At 41.5% G+C, this 19,801-nt stretch overlaps 2 protein-coding genes across 8 annotated transcripts in view; one reads left to right on the forward strand and one right to left on the reverse strand.

Moving 5' to 3' along the window:
• The first annotated feature begins 3,536 nt into the window (after positions 1-3,536).
• ascl1a (achaete-scute family bHLH transcription factor 1a) lies at positions 3,537-5,307 on the forward strand. Its single transcript, XM_044186476.1, has 2 exons — positions 3,537-4,302; positions 4,416-5,307. The coding sequence occupies exon 1, from the start codon at positions 3,687-3,689 to the stop codon at positions 4,287-4,289; it is 603 nt and encodes a 200-aa protein (XP_044042411.1). The 5' UTR covers positions 3,537-3,686; the 3' UTR covers positions 4,290-4,302; positions 4,416-5,307.
• LOC122871396 overlaps positions 4,852-19,801 on the reverse strand; it is a 67,432-nt gene continuing 52,482 nt past the window's right edge. For 6 of the 7 annotated variants that reach the window (XM_044186471.1, XM_044186470.1, XM_044186469.1 and 3 more), the window contains exons 11-15: positions 16,723-16,793; positions 16,165-16,275; positions 15,115-15,212; positions 11,427-11,496; positions 6,714-10,528 (exon numbers count right to left, since the gene is read on the reverse strand). In XM_044186471.1, coding sequence (XP_044042406.1) covers positions 10,277-10,528; positions 11,427-11,496; positions 15,115-15,212; positions 16,165-16,275; positions 16,723-16,793 — 602 coding nt within the window. In that variant the 3' untranslated portion in view covers positions 6,714-10,276. Of the gene's footprint in view, positions 6,356-6,713; positions 10,529-11,426; positions 11,497-15,114; positions 15,213-16,164; positions 16,276-16,722; positions 16,794-19,801 lie in introns of those variants that run through there. The other variant, XM_044186467.1, reaches the window with a different exon arrangement.

Here is a 19,801-nt window from a genome sequence, read left to right on the forward strand (position 1 = left end):
CCTCTTTGTTGTTTGTATTTGAATGGCACCATAGCAGGAAAATTATATCAACCAATTTCTTGTGTAATCCATTACTGGGGAAGGCTTATCTCAAAGTTCAGATTTTGTCTTCAAGATACTTGAAGATGTTTCAGACTTTTCCATGGATGCTATCCATTTTTTGCAAGCAAAAATCTTACTTACCCTACTCTTAAAAAACAAGAAATGACATTGATATTAATCACTCTTTCTGTGAACGTTATAGTGAAACAACCTAACAGCTGTCCTCATATTGTCCTTCTACATATATATTTTTTAAAGATACTGCCAAATATATTCATTAAAACATTTCTGTTCATTTTCCACTGCTATAGAAATATGTTCTGTTTGGTTTTTATGATTTCTGCAGTTCAGAAAAAAACAGTATTATATCTTATATATTTTTGTATTATCTTAAATTAAATACATTTTATAACAGAAAACCTTTTTTTCATAAAGGAAATGCACCAGTACATTAAAACCATTCAGCACTCCATCTCCAAAGCCTTTAAGACTGTATATAAGAATATATGTAATTTGTACAAGATAATTGTCTGAACTGCTGAATCTTTTTGTTTTATTTGTTTCTTTAATCCCTAATCCCATATTTCTACTATGATTGTTTGGTATTGCAGGTTTGTAAAAACGGAAAAAGTTGTGTTAGGTGCCACTGTTGTCCTCTAGAGGGCGCTGTTCAATTAAAGAAAACTACACACAGGCAAGAGGGAGGAGGTGTTTACACAAATATCACAGAGGAGGCAGAATTGCAGGAATACAGTCCATTACAGGAATTGTTAAAAAAAATGTCATAAGGCTCATTGTAACGGGGTGGGCGGATTGTATGTTTTATTTAGTTTTTCCCCCCTCTCTTGTCCTCCATTTATTTCTTCTCACTTTCTTTTCTTCTTATTTTGCATTTATATGTCAGTAAGTTGTAGGCTATAAACATACAGCATGCTTGTGCCCCTCTGTATGAATAGTGTGAAAAACTAATAAAAAGCTACTGTAACTTTTAGTATAATTCTTGTCCCTAAGATAAGAGGGTGGACATAATGCATTTCTCACCAAGCCTCTGAACGTCTCCCCCCATGTTTGTAGAGTCCATGTGTGCTGAAATGTTCATATCTTGAACTCAAGTTTGTGCATCATTTTTAGAAAATCTAATGTTTTATATACAAAATGTGCTGCAGATTAATTAAACCAGTATTATTAACCTTTGCTACAGTATTCATGAAAGTACGTTTTTGCACATGCTTATTTTGTTTGTTAGATAAAAAGAGTAATTGCTTTAAAATAATGCTGCAAAGCTAAACATTTATCCATTGCACCTGCTGAAAGACAACAAAACGTTGTTAGAAAAACTGTTTTTAATGACAAACAGATTAGATTATCCCTCACATCACACACAAAGATGGTATGGATGATATGGGTGCTTAGGAGTTTTTGTTTTATTGTCTCAACATAGCGAACTCAATAAAGAAAGAAGAAGAGAAAAATACATAAAGTGGTTAAAAAGGGAACTCGGGCGCCCAGATGTCGTATAAATTATTACACTCGACTATGACTGGAAAGCCCCTCAAGAAAATGAGCGCCCTCCCAGCCTCTGGAAGACCAGCAGCAGCAGAGGGAGAGAGAAAGTCCTTACAAAGCGCTAATTGGACTCTGGAAGCACACTGACAGGGCATGGATAGGTTTCAGAAAGCCTGGCTATGGCGAAGGGGTGCAGGGGGAGGCTGAATAGAAACCACGCTTCTTTTTTAAACTCTCTTGCTGGGCCTAAAAAAAAGGGGAGAGAGAGAGAATAAGGGGGAGGGAAAGAAAAGAAAGTATTGGTGGTGTATGTGTGTGTGTGTGTGTGTGTGTGTGTCTGGGTGGGGCGGCTGGGCTGGGGGTTCCTCAATGCAAGCTTGATTTTGAATGCCACTACCAACGCAGAAAAAATGTACAATTTATTACAATCCCCTCTTCAGGGCGCGCATGCACAGACGCACGCGCACAGAAATAAAGAAACTGAGAAGAGGGGGTGGGGTGTGTGTGTGTGTGTGTGTGTGTGTGGGGTGGAGAGAGGTTATCTGCACACACACAGAAATTAACTGTGCGCACACATGGAAAGGCACACAAACACGGACACAGAAGAACTTCATGCGCAAAAGCTTAAAAATTACGCACAAACTGAAAAACAATCCTGATTCTCATTTTTTGCACACGCACGCGCAAACACACACAAACAGAGAGGGTGTTACTGTGTTGTCTTGGTTTTTTTCCGTGCTGAAAGACGTGTTTCATTATTCTGCACTTTTCAAAGCGACAATAATCGACAGAACTCACCGCGTCCACGCTACTGTAACCATACCGGGTGTATCAAATCATACACAAAGCCTCCTCCCAACAGCTTCTTAGGGCCCCTCTGCAGATTTGCGCCCCTTCGTTCCGCCTGTGCGAGGCTGATGATCTGCTCTAATCAAAGTGGAAAATTCGGCCTCTGGTGCACAATGGTCCCCCAAATGAGCGGCATTCAGACGCGTCTGTAATGTTAACAATAAAACTAGACTGTGTTTGAGTTGAAACGCCAGCGAGCAACTGATTTACATGCGGAGCTCTCAGATGGACTCCAGCCTGAGGAGTTATGGATGTTGTAAATCTGGATGGTTCGCAGCGAGGTGAGCTGTCTTTCAGCACCACAGTTTGGTCCAGAGCTGTGAAGAAAAGTCAAAAGATGAAGGAATAACAGATGTTTTAGTTCTTATTTGCATCGATCGTTTCTTTTCCTTTTACTCTGGAGATTTGGAGGGGGTTTAATTAAACAGAACAATTCATTATCTGTTCTTCAAAACACAAACTCTGAAACACTCCCATTTTTTTCACTTTCATAACTAGACTCGATTTGAAAATACACCTATGACTGTGATAGTTTTGATGTCACCTGTTGAAACGAGACGTATTTTCTGAACCCATTTCCATCTCTGTGTCAGTTCAGTGAAACACAAGGGGAAAGTCCGTACACCCATCTTAACTTAAAGTTCATGAGGCATTCATTTTCAAGACAGCGTGTATAATAATATAAGAATATATTGGGCTGATACTTGGCCAAATGTGAGCGTTTGTCTTCATGTTTAGTCTCCAAAATAATGACAAAACTAGGAAATATATCCCAATAAAAGTTGCAAAACCAACTGATTTTTTTTACTCATTAAAAAAACACAAACAGTGTGTCACTGACGTGCTTTAGTTTTCCTGTTCATATGGTGCCGAGACTGTTGTGAGCACTTTGTCCTAAACGGGACTCCTCTGTGTCTCTGCTCTGCCGCACACCTAACAGACACCCGTGATAGATAGAAAGAAAAGAAAACTCACCACTGACTGTTTGTTTAGTGCTTCAAGTGGCACGCGTCCGGCGCGCGCAACGCACCGGCACCAGGGCAGGAGCTCAAGGTGAATCCACGCGACCGGAGGGCGTGGCCAGTCCCCCATCCAAACGGATTGAAAAGCAGTGGCGTCTTTCCTCGAGGACTCAGAGCAGCTTTGAGGAGCGCGCGAGGCAGCAGCCCAGCGGACTGCCCCCACTGAAACAAGTGCGCGTCAAGCTCCCACACCACGTGAACGGCACGAGCGGGACGCACCGCCTCGAGACTTGGTGAATCTTTATAAGTTTGTGATTCTTACTGGGAATGGACCTCACAGCCAAGATGGAAATTAACGTCAGCCAGCAGCAGCTGATGCCGTCCGCTTGTTTTTTTTCCGCCGCGGCGGCGCAGAGCATCCAGCTGAGCCCCAGCGGCAGCAGCCAGAGCAGCGGGAAGTCGGTGTCCAAGCAGCTCAAGAGGCAGCGCTCTTCCTCTCCGGAGCTGCTTCGGTGCAAGCGGAGGCTGAATTTCGCGGGTTTCGGCTACAGTCTTCCGCAGCAGCAGCCGCACGCAGTGGCCCGGAGAAACGAGAGGGAACGCAACCGGGTGAAACTGGTCAACAACGGCTTCGCCACTCTGCGGGAGCACGTTCCCAACGGCGCCGCCAACAAGAAGATGAGCAAAGTGGAGACGCTGCGCTCAGCCGTGGAGTACATCCGCGCCCTGCAGCAGCTACTGGACGAACACGACGCGGTAAGCGCGGCATTTCAGTCCGGCGTCCTGTCGCCAACCATGTCGCAGGGATACTCCGCTGACATGAACTCCATGGCAGGTTCACCGGTGTCATCCTACTCATCCGACGAGGGCTCATACGATCCCCTCAGCCCAGAAGAGCAGGAACTGCTAGACTTCACCAACTGGTTCTGAGCATCTATATGAGGTGAGAACAGACTTAATGATATCCAAGTTAATATCAGACACTTTTATAGATAAACATTCATGATAAACATCCTGAGCAGTGGCTTAACCTTTCTTTTCTGTCTCTTTTCACAGAAATATGGATCAACTCAATTTACTGTTGTAGTGCGCTTGGGATGGTCCCGGAGGAGGCTGGGTTTCCTCAAGAACAAGACGCACTGCATACGCGTTTTGGTCCTGCGTCCGTAACGCCCGGTCCTCCCAGACCGACAGACAGACAGACACGGCCTTAACGTCCTAAAACTTGGGGAAAATCAGGCCAGAGATCAGCGCCAAAGGATTAAAGGAAGACGGGTCTCCTGACAGCGTGGGAATCCCAGCTTCTGTGCATTTGCCCATGATAAACAAAAAAAAACCCAACAACCCTAAAGTGAATTCATGCTCTTCAGCAGCACATTAAAAACATTATTTAATACGTCGCTCTTCAACTATGCTAAGTCCAATCACAGAACACCAACCCTTTGGTAAACCTCTCAGACGTTTTAATTCAGAAAATGCTTCCAAGTTGCGGATTTATTCTATGAAATTCTATATCAAACTCTTTTTTGAAATATATTAAGATATTTTTGTATGTAAGAGATTTATAGATGTTTTGTACACATCCTTTTGTATATATTTTGTCTATATATTGCGAAGTTGCTTCTATACCTCCTGCCTATGTAGACGTGTAGTCTATTACTCTCTGGCTCTTCTGTTCATGAGGTTTCCAGAAGGAGTTTGACACTCCGGCGTTTTATTCTAGCACCAATGTGTCTTATTTAATAGCAAAACCATGTTATTACATTATGTCATGAAGTTCACAATGATCAAAACTTATGCAGCTATTGTCCAAACAGAGCGCAATGGCCATGCATTGTCTCTTTATACTGCTAGCTCTATATTGTCTTCACATAAACAGATGTCGAAAAAAGTCTTATAACCATATTTTCTACACTCTAGTCTAAGAATAAAATGATTTGCTACTGAATTTTTTTCCATGTCTCATGTTCTGGGTGTATTTTAAGGCGGGAGGGAACTTTTGGTTTCAGTTGTCAACATGTGGTTAATTGGAGAAAGGGAATGATGCAGATAGAAGACGATAAGATGCATACTGCACTGTGGGGACAAAAATGAAAAAGAAACCCCTCTTTTACGCACATTTTACGCACGATATATTATATTTTGAAATTCAGAACATAATGGCTCATTAAAGTCTTTAGTCACAGATCCCTCCGCCAAGTCCTAAATGTCCAACAATATCCAATCTCTTTTGTAATATCTGACAGTATCTACAACAGGACTGATCCATTTTGCGCAAGCGCAAAAAGTAAATCTGGTGTCACAAGTGCGTAAAATTGAAGCCTTCTCTGTTTACTTCAAAGCGTGCACAGTTATGCAATTTTAAAGTCCTACAAAATCAGCAGCTGTAACACACAAGCACTGATGAAGTGCTGTTTGTTTCTCTTAAGAAAGGAATCTTAAAGTAAACAAACATAATGATCATTTTAAGAAAACGAATATATTCTTTCGGTTGAGTTAAAACGCATTGTCCTCACAGGACTGCGCGCCTTGAAGAGAGGCTGTAGCAGCATTAAACGGTGCGTTAACTGTTTCTTGCATAAAAAATGAAAACTAGTTTTAAGTGAATTCACCATCCATAATGTTCCTGCACACAAACGGACAGAAAGCATCAATGTTCCTGCCTTTGGATGGAAGTTTTTTGCATTCTACCTTCCCAAATCAAGTGAAACTTTGAGAAAAATAAATAATGACAACATTTATCTTTTAAATGAGCAGATGGAAGGAATGTCAGTGGGGTGATTACACTTTGGCGACCACCAATGGATTCTGAGGTAGAGCATGTGTTTCTGCAAAACTAAGTTTGACAGGTAGAGCGGAGGCTGCAGCCGGACGCGTGTCTGGTTTAATGAGTGAATGGGGTTTGTAGGGTGGTCGAGTGGAGACACAGAGCTGAATTGGCTGATGGCGTGTGCCTCCTGACAGCAGCATGCCGCTGAACACACAACAATCACCACCTGGGAAGGAAAAAAAAAAAGAAGCCCAGTGTGTGTGTGTGCGTGTGTGAGGCTAAGTTACTTTGGCTGCTCTTGTTTTTAAAGCTTTTTTCCCCGTAATGATAATTAATAACTTAGAGAAATCACAAAAATTAAGAAATTCACACATTTGACTCTCTTCATTTAACAAAAGAATAAAATATTTTATTCAAAACTTGAAACATACTGCAAACCCTCGTGGTGTGTTCAGGTTATTGTGCAAGATGCCACCAGGGGGCCCTGAGGGGAGGGGGGGGAGGGTCCTTTGAAAAATGAACGGGGCTGCAACTTCACTGTTACTCACAAGAAAGCAGTAAGAAAAAACTAGTAGTTGTAATAATTACTATTTAATTTAGGTTTTTATTTTCATTATTATTGTCTCCTCAGTCATATAATAATACAGCAACAGACATCATTACAGGGATAAAATGTTTGAGTCTGAGTCATGAAGTGTTCACAGAAGTTTAGCCTGATTTGACAGCAGTTTATTATCATGTATTAAAGGACCAGTGTGTAATGTTCAGGAGGATCTATTGGCAGAAATGGAACATAATATTCACAAGTGTGTTTTCATTAGTGTATAATCGCCTGAAAATCTTATCTACAGGGGGAGTGGGTCCCCTTCCATGGAGGTCACCATGTTGCACCGCCATTGTTTGAGAAACCAAACACTGGCTCTAGATAGGGCCTTCCGCATTTCTCCTACTTGCTTGGAAGTGGAGGGTGAGATAAGCGCTATTCAAATGGTTGCAAACTGCAATTTCACCGCTAGATGATTTCCAAAAGCCTTATTAATAAAAGTCTGCTATTGTTCAAACTGTTCTCAAAATCTTTGGGAGTGAAAGTAAAAAAAGTCAACCCATTTATTAAAGGGTCGACCCCACCTCCAAACAAACACAGGATTGTAACCTGCTATCATTCCCAAAATGATTGACAGGCCTTTTCATTCATAAACTACTAGACAACAGCTAAATCTTATTTTTCCAGGAATTCATCAGGAATATGTGTAAAAACAGCAGTAAATTGGGCCTCTTCTTACTTCTTATTGTTTTTAAATCTATGAATGGCTTAGCTCCTTCCTACGTCGTTGACATGCTTACTGAATACACACTGGACAAATCCCTTAGAGCAGTGGTTCCCAGTGGTTCTGTCCAACGTACCCCCACAGCCCTATCAGATGGGCCTAAGTACTCCTTTACCATACCCCTTTGATAGATGGGATGGCTTTATGTTATTGTTCAATGGTATGTTCTTAGTAGTTTTGGCCAAGTTTGCATTTGAACCACTGCCGTTTGGAGTGACTCCAACATGTCTTGTGCAGACTACCATAGTTGTTAAGTTATTGTGACAATAACTATAAAGATCAGCATCTTTATAATCTTACTTGTGTGTTGATTTTTCTCCTAAACACAAATATGTGGATATATATTATCAAATCATAATTTCTATTTTGTCAAATCAGTATTCCTCTGTTGTGTGGCTAAAAATATTACAAGGTACATTTTTGTTTGCATCCATATGCCTATACAGCAACATATAGAAACATTTTTACTCCAGCTGTGTAGGAGATTCTGATGTAGCCGAAAGTATTGTCTAAACTGAGGCTGCTGGTTTTGGGGCAACCTGGGAGAGATTTTATTGGGGGTTTCTTCCTCCCAAACAGTGTTCAAACACCTGCACATCTTTCTTGTCCAGGTGCTGAGTATAAAACTGTAACTGTGATCTCTGCTTCCCACGGACTCGCAACACTGTAGAAACCCCCTTAAGCAATTTAGCAATACAATTTAACAGTTTGTAGCTGTGAAGAAATTGTTCAAATAAATACAAAGTTGGTTCTTAACCCCAAACAAAACTATTTGGATAATGTTTTTTGAAGACTTTGGACAAAGGCAAGTCATCCTAAAGGAATTAATTATCCTTTTAGCGCCAGATTGTAATACACACAAATAGCCTGTTAAGGTTCCTAAAATGTCACAGTAAAATAAGGAACACACTGTAGCTGAGGGAAGAAAAGGCAAAGGTAGAGGAGGATACTGAAGACAAACACCGATAATAATATTTATTTGACATCAAAGTAAATTCAAAGTGTTTTTTACGGCAAAATTAAATACATCTATATTTAGTATGAAGTATTTTTAAAAGCAGGTTAAACATTAGGTTGTAGAATGACAGTTTTCTCTTGTCTTTTTTTGGGGGTTTTACTTGATGACACATGCTGCTTACAGGACGTCCCCGATCTAACAATCCTGGTTTGCTGCTTGTCAGAGCTCATTACGTTTTCCTCTGTGGCGGTCTGTCAAGCGTGTATGAACCGCAGGAGAGTGTGGCCATATCTAATTGGCAAAGCTGAGCCAAAACAATGGCTCAAACTATATTAGTTGAATATCTTATTGAATATCATTCATCAGTGTTGATTAAGTTGGATAGAAGAGGACAACAGTCTGAGCGGCTACCTTTGCTTAAATATTGTTTTTTATTCCAGAACAATAAGCAGTTGTTGCATCAGAAAAAGTACACGAACCCTGCCCCCGAAGCAGCGTGTCGGGGAAAGTTTGTAGAAGGCGTTTGAGAGTTTTTATCCAATGCAACCAATATAATAGTTGTGTGGGAGCAAGAGTTTTTACAGTGGAAACAATTATCACCATCCACTGCTGCAGAACATTTCAGGACCATAGACAGCACTTTACAGATCTACGAAATATCAACAGAAACCATAGAGATGACACAGAGGCATAATTTGGGGCCACAGTGCTGCCCATGGCTGTCTCTTTTATCTGGATGTATAAGTCATCTTTGTACATGAAATTATTCTTTGTTAAGACCAATTTTGTTTAATACAATCGATAATTGGTGGTGTATCAAAATGCAAATCTCGTAGAAAGAAAGTCAACTGAGTGCTCGCTAAACCCTGCAAAAAAAAACCCAACGATTGTCCAATCATAGCTTGGCAACGGTTACTAGACACACCAGGCTTAACACAAGAGCAAAAGTGTGAGTAAAGGATTAAACTGTGTTTTTGTCTGTTCTAAGGTATACTGCTAACATTAGCATGCCCGGCTAACTACCTACAGTAATAACGTAGCAATATTTCCAAAGGCAACGCTATACGTCACAAGATGACTATATAATTTTGTATAGGTTATGTTACCTGAAACATCCACCCTGTGAGAGCCAAAATGGCAATGGCGCAGACTGGCGGGTCACGCAGATTTATACTGCAGTCATGCAACATCGGCAGAAGAACAGGAAGAACACCTTTTTATTCCAGCTCGGGAGTATTAACGTATCTTTCCAAGGTGGTTAGCCCCATTTCTAACCTTGTAGTCGCACCAGATAAACAGCCTAAATGAGCTTCTTTTGACATGTATTTGTAGCAGTTCGTTACCAAGTGAAGCCAGATAAAAACAGTGTATAGCTCCTTTTATATTAGCTGAATCGATTGTATTAGTGTTAATATTAGTGCTTTTCATCACAAGTGGGAGATATCGTCGGTGTCAGAAATTCCCAGTATCTCCGACTTCAAATTACATGTTGGAGGCTGACACAAGCGGTTTTTCCCCACTCTACTGCTCGTAATTGCGGTTGAAATAATATGACGTGAACGCGGCATTACTTCGCCCCTGCAAGTGTAATCTGCTGATCGTGGCGACCCCATTGGAATGAGTTGAAATTGCCGCAAAAGTTTTGCCATTTTAAATGCTGGTGTGATCAGGCCTTATAGATCATGATTAATAACTTTCCCCAAGGGTAAAAAATGATTACAGTACCTAATTCACTCCCTTTAATCTAAGCTTTTCTGTTTCTTGTGTATCACCTTTTCACACAAGACTACAGGACTGATAATTGTAGTGGCAGTAATGCTGATACCTGAGCCACACGGGGCAGACAGTGCAGTGACAGAGGTCAGAGATTGTTGGAGTCATCAAGAGGGTTGGAGATGACCGACTTGTGAATGAGCATGAAGAGCGGCAGGTAGGCCAGGAAGTCCAGCAGGTCCAGGGGGGGAATGTGCTGCAGCTCCAGTCTGATGGCTGCCTCCTGCTCCAGATGGATTCCCCCAGCCTTCAGCTCCAGAAGCAGCTGCTCTGCGCTGATGAAGCCCTGCTGAGCTCCAGTGTCTCCTCGCTGCTCCTCCAGGAGGAACAGGAACAGTTGCTACACAAGTCATAACAATAATATTAGACATAGATAAGATTAAAATACAAGGGAAACTGGTTTTGGACTCTGGGCACAGTTGTGAGTGTGTGGGTGTATGGTCATGTGTGAGTATGAGTGTGTTATTGTGTGTGCTCCTCAGGGTAGTCTCGGATTACCTCAACCTGTTTCTAGTCTTGTTTGAGTGCACCTGTTTGCACAGTTAATGCAGTCAAGGTAATAATTGTTGGGATAAGGTTGGGAGGGGGGGTCTAATTCTTCTGGCAATTAGCCAATTCCCCCCACCAACCTCTCCAGTTAACAACCCTATCCCTAACAGCTCTATAATTACAAAGCCTCCCCTACCTGGCCAGGGTCTCAGTTTCCACACCCATGGCCACATGCTTTCATGTTCCTCCTGCCTTTCAGTTGCTCAGTACTTCCTTGTATGAATGAGGGCTGGGTCTGATTGTGAGCGGCCAGCTGGTAGGCCAGTCCTGGTCCATCTGAGATGAGCTGTGTGTCTCAGGCTGATTAGAGGGCTGGGTGGAGTGGACGGCATGTTCACTGCTGGGCACTTTAATGAGATTAGGCCCATGCTAATCTATGAAAAGGGAAAAGCACCCCACTCTTTCTCCCTCTAGCTTGCTTCCCTCATTTCTATGCATGAGGGCTGAGTGTCTCTTGTAAAAAAAAAGCTAGCTTTACAAAGCATGCTTTGGAATTGCTCTTCAAAGTGTTTACTAGTATTTATTTCATTATAATTATACCCACGGAGCCATGAAAGAGAGGCGGAGGTGGTGTTTGTGGCATGAATGTGACTAATGTGAGAGTGATGTTGCATGGAGGTAATCAAGTGCATCTTATGAAAACAAGAGTATAAACATGTGGTGGGAGTTCTGCCAAACCTTGGCATTACCTTCGCTTTGAAGAGCCTCACTTCTAATGAGCGGAAGTCCATATCGCTGATTAGTGATCGCATAAACTCGCTGGAAGAAAACAGCAAAATGATCGTATCAATTAGTGAACGTTGCCTCTGCAAAAGAACATGTGAGCATAGTTTTCAAAGAAGTACGCCATTGATTCAGTATTGCATTTTCATAAAGTTGGGGGACTTGCAAGACAGAGATTGAATCAAGAATGAGCAGCAGAGGTCGAGATATCTTGACTCTTAGTCCCTAGTAGGGTCAAGCTGGATCCTACACTTCCCATAATGCAACTCAATAGCATCTTTTGTTACACCCTTCCTGCCTGGTGAATACCCATGCCCTCAGTTTGTAATGCAGATTTTCTGTTAGAAATCTGGTGTCTCCAAGCCCAAAGCAAGATAACCCTGATGAGAAATCTCCTCCAGAGCACCCCACCCATAGAGCCATAGTTTTCACAGTAGTAGTACGAAACATGACTAGGCAAATTATCTTCTAGTGTCAAATCAGTGCAGTGCACCTTTAACAGGGCCTACGTTTGTCCCGACATAGTTGTTGTGAATCTCAATAAAACTAATCTTATCAATGTAAATTCGTCCATAAACAGGAGTATAATTAAATACTTTGGTTGCCACTGCAGATGAATTCAGGACAATCTGTTTGCGATGGCGGGTGATTTTTGGCGGGTCTGTCTCGTGCGATGATGTGTTTGCGGAGATGTGATGGTAAAGTGTTCTGAGCCCATTGTGGTTGCTCACAGTGGCCTGGCTGCCAAACAATACGTGGGCACACGTGGACATCCTGCCACAGTAACGGATAAAACTGCTCTGGTTTTGGGACAGTGGGTGTCTGTGTGTGGGGGATGGGGGGGCTGGAGCAGGGTGAGCGGGATTCTGTGGAGTTTTAGGGAGGAGAATAAGCGACCAGGGCACACTCTGGTGCAATTTGACCATTTGCAAACCAACAAAATCTAGGTCCACTCGGATAATTAGAGGGATACACGACCAATTGTGTTGGGATAGACCTCTGCAGTCCAGCGTGTGGCACAGCGACGGCCGTCCCTTCTCTAACGAGCGCCCGGTGTTAATGAGCCCCTCCTCGCTGTGCGCTCAATGGCCTGTTTGAGCGAAGAATGGCCAAGCACTAGGCCAACGAGTGCACTGCACGCCTGAGTGCTCCCAGTTCTGTGATTGGCCCTTGTCCTCCAACCATGGTGCAGGCAGGGGCTTGATGGAGATGAAGCGAGACAGGGCAGCTAATGATCATTAATTGCACTTGGTTTGCAGTAAAAGAGTCCAAATGCTGGTGGGCTAAGGACACTGGCGTGATAATGGCTAGCGTAAACGAGGGGCTAGGGGACTGGTGATGGAGGATAATAGCAGCCTAACCCATTTTCTTTTGTCGGCCCTCCTCTGGCACCCTGCTGAGGCCAACACAGCAGACTTCTCGCTTACGTAATGCCCAAAAATTTTGGCGGTCCCCTCATTGGGGAGCTGGTATACAGTAAGGCGGGGGTTGAAGGGATGCAAACTTATTCTGACCTAGTTTGATTTGACAGAATTAAGAGATGTTTTGGGATGTTTTTGAGCGGGCTGCAGTGATGCTGTGCTGATTGGGTTAAGAGGGAACTCTCTGGAGGAGGAGGGACTCTTACTGTCTGACAGCTTATGTGACGGGGAGCTGGTCTAGATTCTGCTGTCTCATGTTTTCTCCAACATTAGCGCTCCTTCGCTCCCTGACTCATTTATTCCAGGGAATTTCCAGGAACGGAGGAGACTTACAGTAACTCGGTGCACGCATGCATGCTCACAAATCCAACACAAGCAACAAGGGATGAGAGCGACAATAACAATGACTGCGACGGCTCCACTGATGCTGGGAACCCTGTATAGCAATGTGCTTCTTGGCAGATCATGTGACTTGCCCTGAGGGAATGTGGCGCTGTGTGAGGTGGACTTGTTGGGGAGCACAATGCTACACAGAGACAGATGGGCTGAGTCAAGGGCCAAAACAGCACGGCACAGAGGGTGAGAGGTAGGCAACAAGAGAGGCGGAGAGATTAGAGACATGAGAGGGACGGACAGTTAAAGTTGAAAAGAAAAGAGGAGGGTGAAGGGGGGGAAGGGTGCAATTAGTGAGGTAAAATTGGAAGAAGAAATATATATATAAAAACGTTGGAAGCACCTCCTCAGCCTTACATGATCAGAAAGGCTGATTGTGTAACTACTGTTGCAGCTCATTTCTAAAAAAGGATTAGAGACAACAGGATTAACTGAAACAGGTAAGAGGATCAATTTAGTTCAGTTGGGATGAGATGACAGAAGGATGCTATTGTTTTCTTCTTGTTTAGGAACTGGCATTATGAGCGCTGATCTTCTCTCTTATTTAAATTGCAAAAAGGAGTTTTTTGAAAAGAGGTTTAATATGGTCATTCATTATCATTACTATAATTGCCTCTATACAGAGCAGACACCCTGGTCTCTCCGTACCAGTGGGCCAGTCAGTCTTCAGGCCTCCTCTAATACACAACACAAAGGGCTGGCCGTAAATCAGAAGACCCATGACCCTGGCCCTGTCCTCGCTGAGAGGGAGCTCTCACACCGGGGTGAGGGCTTTGGGAGCAGGCCTTGACCCTCTGAGACCTCCAGAGTAGGCTTGGCTCCACACACTCCTGTCTGTAGGAAGCTATACACCCCAGGGCAGGAAAAAAGCGATGTGTGTGGGAATCTGCGGCATATGGGGCATAATGTAGAGACACAAGGACGCTAAGGCCGAGTTCAAATCAGAGTGATGTTTTCTGTCTGCACAGGGTTCAAAAATAGGGCTGTACTTACTATTATTTTCATTATCGATTAATCTGCAGATTATTTTCTCGATTAATCGTTTTGAAAAAGTCCCGTTATAATTTCCCACGGCCCAAGTTAACACCCTCAAACGTCTTGTTTTGTTTGACCAACAGTCCAAAACTCAAACATATTACTGTCATGTATGGCAAAAAAAGCATCAAATCCTCACATTTGAGAATCTGGAACTAGCACATTTTGGGCCTCCACTGTTCGACTAATTGATTAATTGACTAATTGTTGCAGCTCTAGTTCAATCTATGTGTTTATCTCCGTTACAAAACAATGTGAACTGTATGCATATACAAATAAATATAATTTTGAGTGTTAAAGTTAATTCTCCACCTTGGAAACAAAAACTTAATTCAAGATCCAAAGACAGTGAGATGCAGTTGAAAGCTCAAATGTCTTGTTTTTTTCAACCAACAGTCCAAAAACCAAATATATTCAATTTAAAGTAATATAAATCAGAGAAAATCAGTAAATCCTCACATTTGAGAAGCTGAAATCAGAGAATGGTTAGTATTTTTGCTCAATAAATAACTTGATATCAACATTGTCAATTAATTTTCTGTCATTGAATAATAGATTAATAGTTTTAATGCCATTGTATATGCGGCTATCACATCCAAACGCATAACTTTGACTTCTAAAGTCACATGAAATGTCTGAAGACAGAAAGAGAAGAGGATCAAAGAGAGCCCCACACAAGCCGACAAAATCACCGGAACAAACTTGCATACACACTCTTCACACTCGTTCTTATTTATGGCAGGTCAGGGACTCCTCTTCCGGCTTCATTGAGGAGTGCAGAGTATGTCTGCTCACGGTCACTTACTCCATGGTGGCTATTTTCTGTGCCAGGCTAGCAATCACAGCAAAGAGCCTCAGGTCTACGAGCCCATCTGTCACTCTGAAGTCCACCATCTCCAGGATCTAAAACAAAAAACCCCCCAAGAGATTAGATGACCAACCCTGTCGATGTGAGAGCAGCGTTGCCAGGTTTGTCAATGTCTGTCTGACAGTCCTCCACTTTGGTTCAGACTGAAATATCTAAACAACTATCTGCATTCATGGTCCCCAGAGTACGAATCGTACTGACTTTGGTGATCCTCTGATTTCCCTCTAGCGCCATCATCAGGTGAAGATTTAAATTTGTGCTAATTAGCATTTGTTAGCATGCTAACACACTAAACTAAGATGGTAAACATTATACCTGCTAAACATAAGCGCGTTAGCATTGTCATTGTGAGCATGTTAGCATGCTGATGTTAGCATTTAGCTCAAAGTACTGCAGTGCAGCCTCATAGAGATGCTAAAATGGCTGTAGACTCATAGTCTTGTTATTGACTAGGTGGGAAAATTTGTTTTGGCTGACGTAATAATTTCAGAAACGTTTTGTACCATTTAGGAAGTTTCCTCTGACGAAAAGTAAATCGATTCCTCCTCTCCTCCGATTGGTACGATGAAGACTGACAGGGCAGTGAGCTCTGCAGGCTTGGCTCAACACACAATGACTGATAACTGATGAGCGACAAAACCATTTCAGTCATTTCAGTGTTACAACTAATTAGAGACATTTTTTCTTTTAAAAGTTATTATTCAGTCATAGCTTTACGATAAATGACTTGTAAAAGCTTAGATCTCTTCATATAAGTGAAGACTTTTAACGGTTAATGCGTTATCCAACAGAATTGATAGAGGTCATTTGTCATTATTGTAATCGTGACTTTTAATAAAACAGTTGGGCTACGTTTATGACGATTGGGTGAGTCGGAGGCTCTGATTGGGGTATTTTGTGTGCAGTGAGCAGTGTGTGTGTGTGTACTGTATATGTGAATGGTTTTGTATTTGTATTTACATGTGTACAGATACAATAAAAGCCAACCCTGTAGATGTAGATCTCTTCTTCGTCAGACAGCAGCTCTGGAGGGATGATGTTTTTAAGAGCAAGTAGAACCTGAAGGCAGGAGATGTAGCCATCACTATCACTGTCCTCCTGCAAAGAAAGACCACCACCATCATCATCATCAGATAATCGGTTAAGGGATGTTTTAAAGCAAAAATGCCAAAAATTCACTGGTTTCAGCTTCTTAAATGTAAATATTTACTGGGTTTTTTGTCTTCCATGATAGTAAATTTAATAACTTTGGGTTTAGACTGTTGTTTGGACAAAACAAGTAATTTAAATATGTCAACTTGAGTTCTAGGAAACTGTGATACATTTTTTTTTTTTTACTATTTTCTGACAATTTGTAGACCAAACAAATAATCTATTAATTGAGAAAATAAATGCCAGATTCATCAATAATGAAAATAATTCCTAGTTGAAGCCCTATCATCATCACTGTTATTGTTAGAGAAAAATTCACCTTATTCTCAACATATTACAGTGAGTGAAAGAGAATATCCAGAATATAAAGGGTTTAAATGCCTTTTCACTTACTGCTTCAAAAGCTCTTTTGTACTCAGCCAGCTTCTCCTGACTGAAAATGCAATACTTTGCCAAAAAGTCGACTGCAAAGAGAAGAAGACAAAGACAAACCTTTACAGCTTGTAGAATGCATATTAACTGGACTTCCTGACTGCACAAGAACAAAACATTTCAGTCTAAAAGATGGTTATTTGTTCTAGGTATTACATTATACCATATGTATATCAGTGATATACAAATGCAGCTTGAGTAACAACATTAGGCTTCTGTCTGTGAGCATGTGTGTGTGCAGAGTGGATTTGAGCAATATTTCTTTCTTCTGGTCGCACTAGGGTCATGGAGGGTGGACAATACAGGGCGAGTGGTTCACAGGAAGTCCAGTTGGCCTTGATTGTGGGGGGGCAGAGTGGCACTTGGCTGCTGAATAGATGCTGTTGATGCAGCGGCCAAGACCTTGAAATAAACCAAAATATTCTGCTTTATCAGGAAAAAGGTATTTACTGTGAGCGAATATCTTGTGCCAAATAATTTCAGCATGAATAGTGACTAAATAAGAAACTGGAAATACACTTGGATTGGTCAAAATAATAAAAAGCAAGGAAAGAGACCAATTCTGACATCTAATCAGAGCTGAAACAATTAATCAATTGAACTGAATATCTTTGTGTTTTGCTCCGTTAGTTGGACAAAACAAGACATGTGACATGTTTTCTGATATTTTATAAACCAAACGATTAAATGAGATTTTGAAAATAGGTGTTGCAGTCCTACATGTGCATCTAATAACACCTCAGCTCAAGTTTGTGTCTTTTTAAATTTGAGACTTTTGCACTGATACAAGCCACAGAAATAACTGACTGTTTTCGTAAAAATATCCGTAAAATACATCCAGAAGTAAAAATGTTGTGTTTTTGTGACCTTTTTATGTTCATAATCCTCAAAGACTCTTCTCAAAAGACTTTTAATTGATAAAAACAGTACCTTATTCCTTCAACTCAAATGTAATGATTAATGTTAAAGTGTCCAATATAAAAACGATGATTACATGAGGGGGACAAACTGAGGCTAACCACACCCATGAATATTTCAGTAGGCAAATTTGGGAGGGAGAGCAACTTGGAAAAAAAAAGGGGGACAGAAAATGGGGGCTTTTAAGCTGCTGCCACTTCAATTTAGAAGATGAGAATGAGCCTACTGAATAATGGATCTATTCATTGGTTTGGAGAAGAAAGAGGAGCAACAGAGTTGATATCAGTCTGGACTTAAACCCCTGGACCTCTGGGGTTTCACTGCAATAGCAGGGGGGCTGTTTGAATCTGCCATTTATCAGCTTAGACCTAATCAAAACCAGGCCTTCTGTGGCCTCGTCCTTTCACATGCAAAATGTTACATTCGCATCTAGTCAACTTGACTTGTTAAAGCTTGATTGATCAAAAAACCTGCGGGCTGGCTTCACGCATCTGTTTGCAAATATCTGTGATGAGAAGAGGCTGCAGGACGAGGATCTGGAGTCACACATGCAGCCGCCGCTCAGCCGGCACGGGACCAGCCAGGGATTTAAAGTCCGCTCCCTTCAAAAGACACCAACACTCATTCACATGGTGGCTGGATCAGTGCACTGGCCAATCTGCTAAAGTGAAATGGCAGCTTGTGTGAGAGTGTGAATGGATCCAGCTTCTCTTTTTTACAATGAGGCAGGCTGAGGTTGAGGTTCACTGACCATCTGGAATAGAGTTAGCAGTTGACCTGTGGTGACTTCAGTGAGTCCAGCGACACAGATATGAACATATCTTTTAAAAAAGGACCCATGGTGCTTTAATATACTCTCTACTGACTGGCCAGAACCATACAGGTGTGTGTGTGGGGAGTCCATCTTTTTTCCACAGGTGGAAGAGCATTTACTCTACACTAAATTTAAATTAAATTTACTTGTTTCCATTTTGTTCATCTACTCCACTACTATCTAATTCAAGACCAAAACCTCACGCCACAAGAACAGTTTCCTCCCGGCTGCAGCTGGCCTCATGAACAAGGCCCAGGACCCCCACTGACACTGACTCTTATCCCGCCCCAGGGACACTACACGTTCCATTAACGCAAAGTCTCCACGTCCAGTTTGATTTGACATTGCAAATCTCTAGGTTTTTATTTTCGCACATTACACATATTCTTTTTTCTTTATACTGTGAACATTTGCACATTCTTTAGTGAATATTTTGCACTTTTTTTGCACTCTTTTATTATACATATTTTAAACACTGTACATGTATGTGAAAACTTACTTGGTAATAAACCTGTTTCTGATTCTTTCATACATTACATTTTTTTACTTCTTTTTCTGCTATAGTTACTTTGCAGATATTGCATACATATTTCACTTAGAAATATACACTCAGTGTCCACTTTATTAGGTACACCTGTACAGTTTAATGCAATCCAATACAACTGCCATAAAGTCTACTTTTTTGATGCCTATAATGTTCTGGTTTGACACTGTCAGAGATGTTAACGAGGTCATGCAAAGGACAAAAAATAAGAAACACCTCTCAATATACTGTAGTTCAGTACAACACCACCTTTAACTATGTCCTCAATAATAAACAAATGAATTAATTCACACATTTTAGCTTTCAGCACATTATGAGCTTCGTAAATATAGATGTTATGGCAGAGCTGTTGTATTGGACTGCATTAGATACAGATGTATCTCATAAAGTGGCCATTGAGTGTATAACATATTACATGATATACTAACTAGATCCATAGCTAAGATGCCTAAAAGTTTACAGTAATACTGTGTTAATGGTAGTAGTAGTAATCATAGTTTGATATAACACCACCTGGAGCAGCTACAACCAGGGGTGGAATGCAACTAATCGAATTTACTTTGCAGATTGAGATTTTACTTGACCAATACATGAGGAAAAGATAAACTTATGATAACCAGACAGTATGGTATGTTGCTACACTTTAAGCTGCTTAAAATAGTACAGTTATACTAATATGGTAATGAACTGTATGTCTGTATACGTGTGAATATGCATAATTAACATTTACTTATTGTCTGGACTATGTAGCTTTTTCACAAAGT

Source organism: Siniperca chuatsi, linkage group LG23 (assembly GCF_020085105.1).
Source record: "Siniperca chuatsi isolate FFG_IHB_CAS linkage group LG23, ASM2008510v1, whole genome shotgun sequence".
In the NCBI taxonomy this organism is placed as follows: Eukaryota; Metazoa; Chordata; class Actinopteri; order Centrarchiformes; family Sinipercidae; genus Siniperca; species Siniperca chuatsi.

Excerpts from the sequence above, each read along its gene's own strand:
- ascl1a (XM_044186476.1), top strand. The coding sequence starts at position 3,687 with ATGGACCTCACAGCCAAGATGGAAATTAACGTCAGCCAGCAGCAGCTG.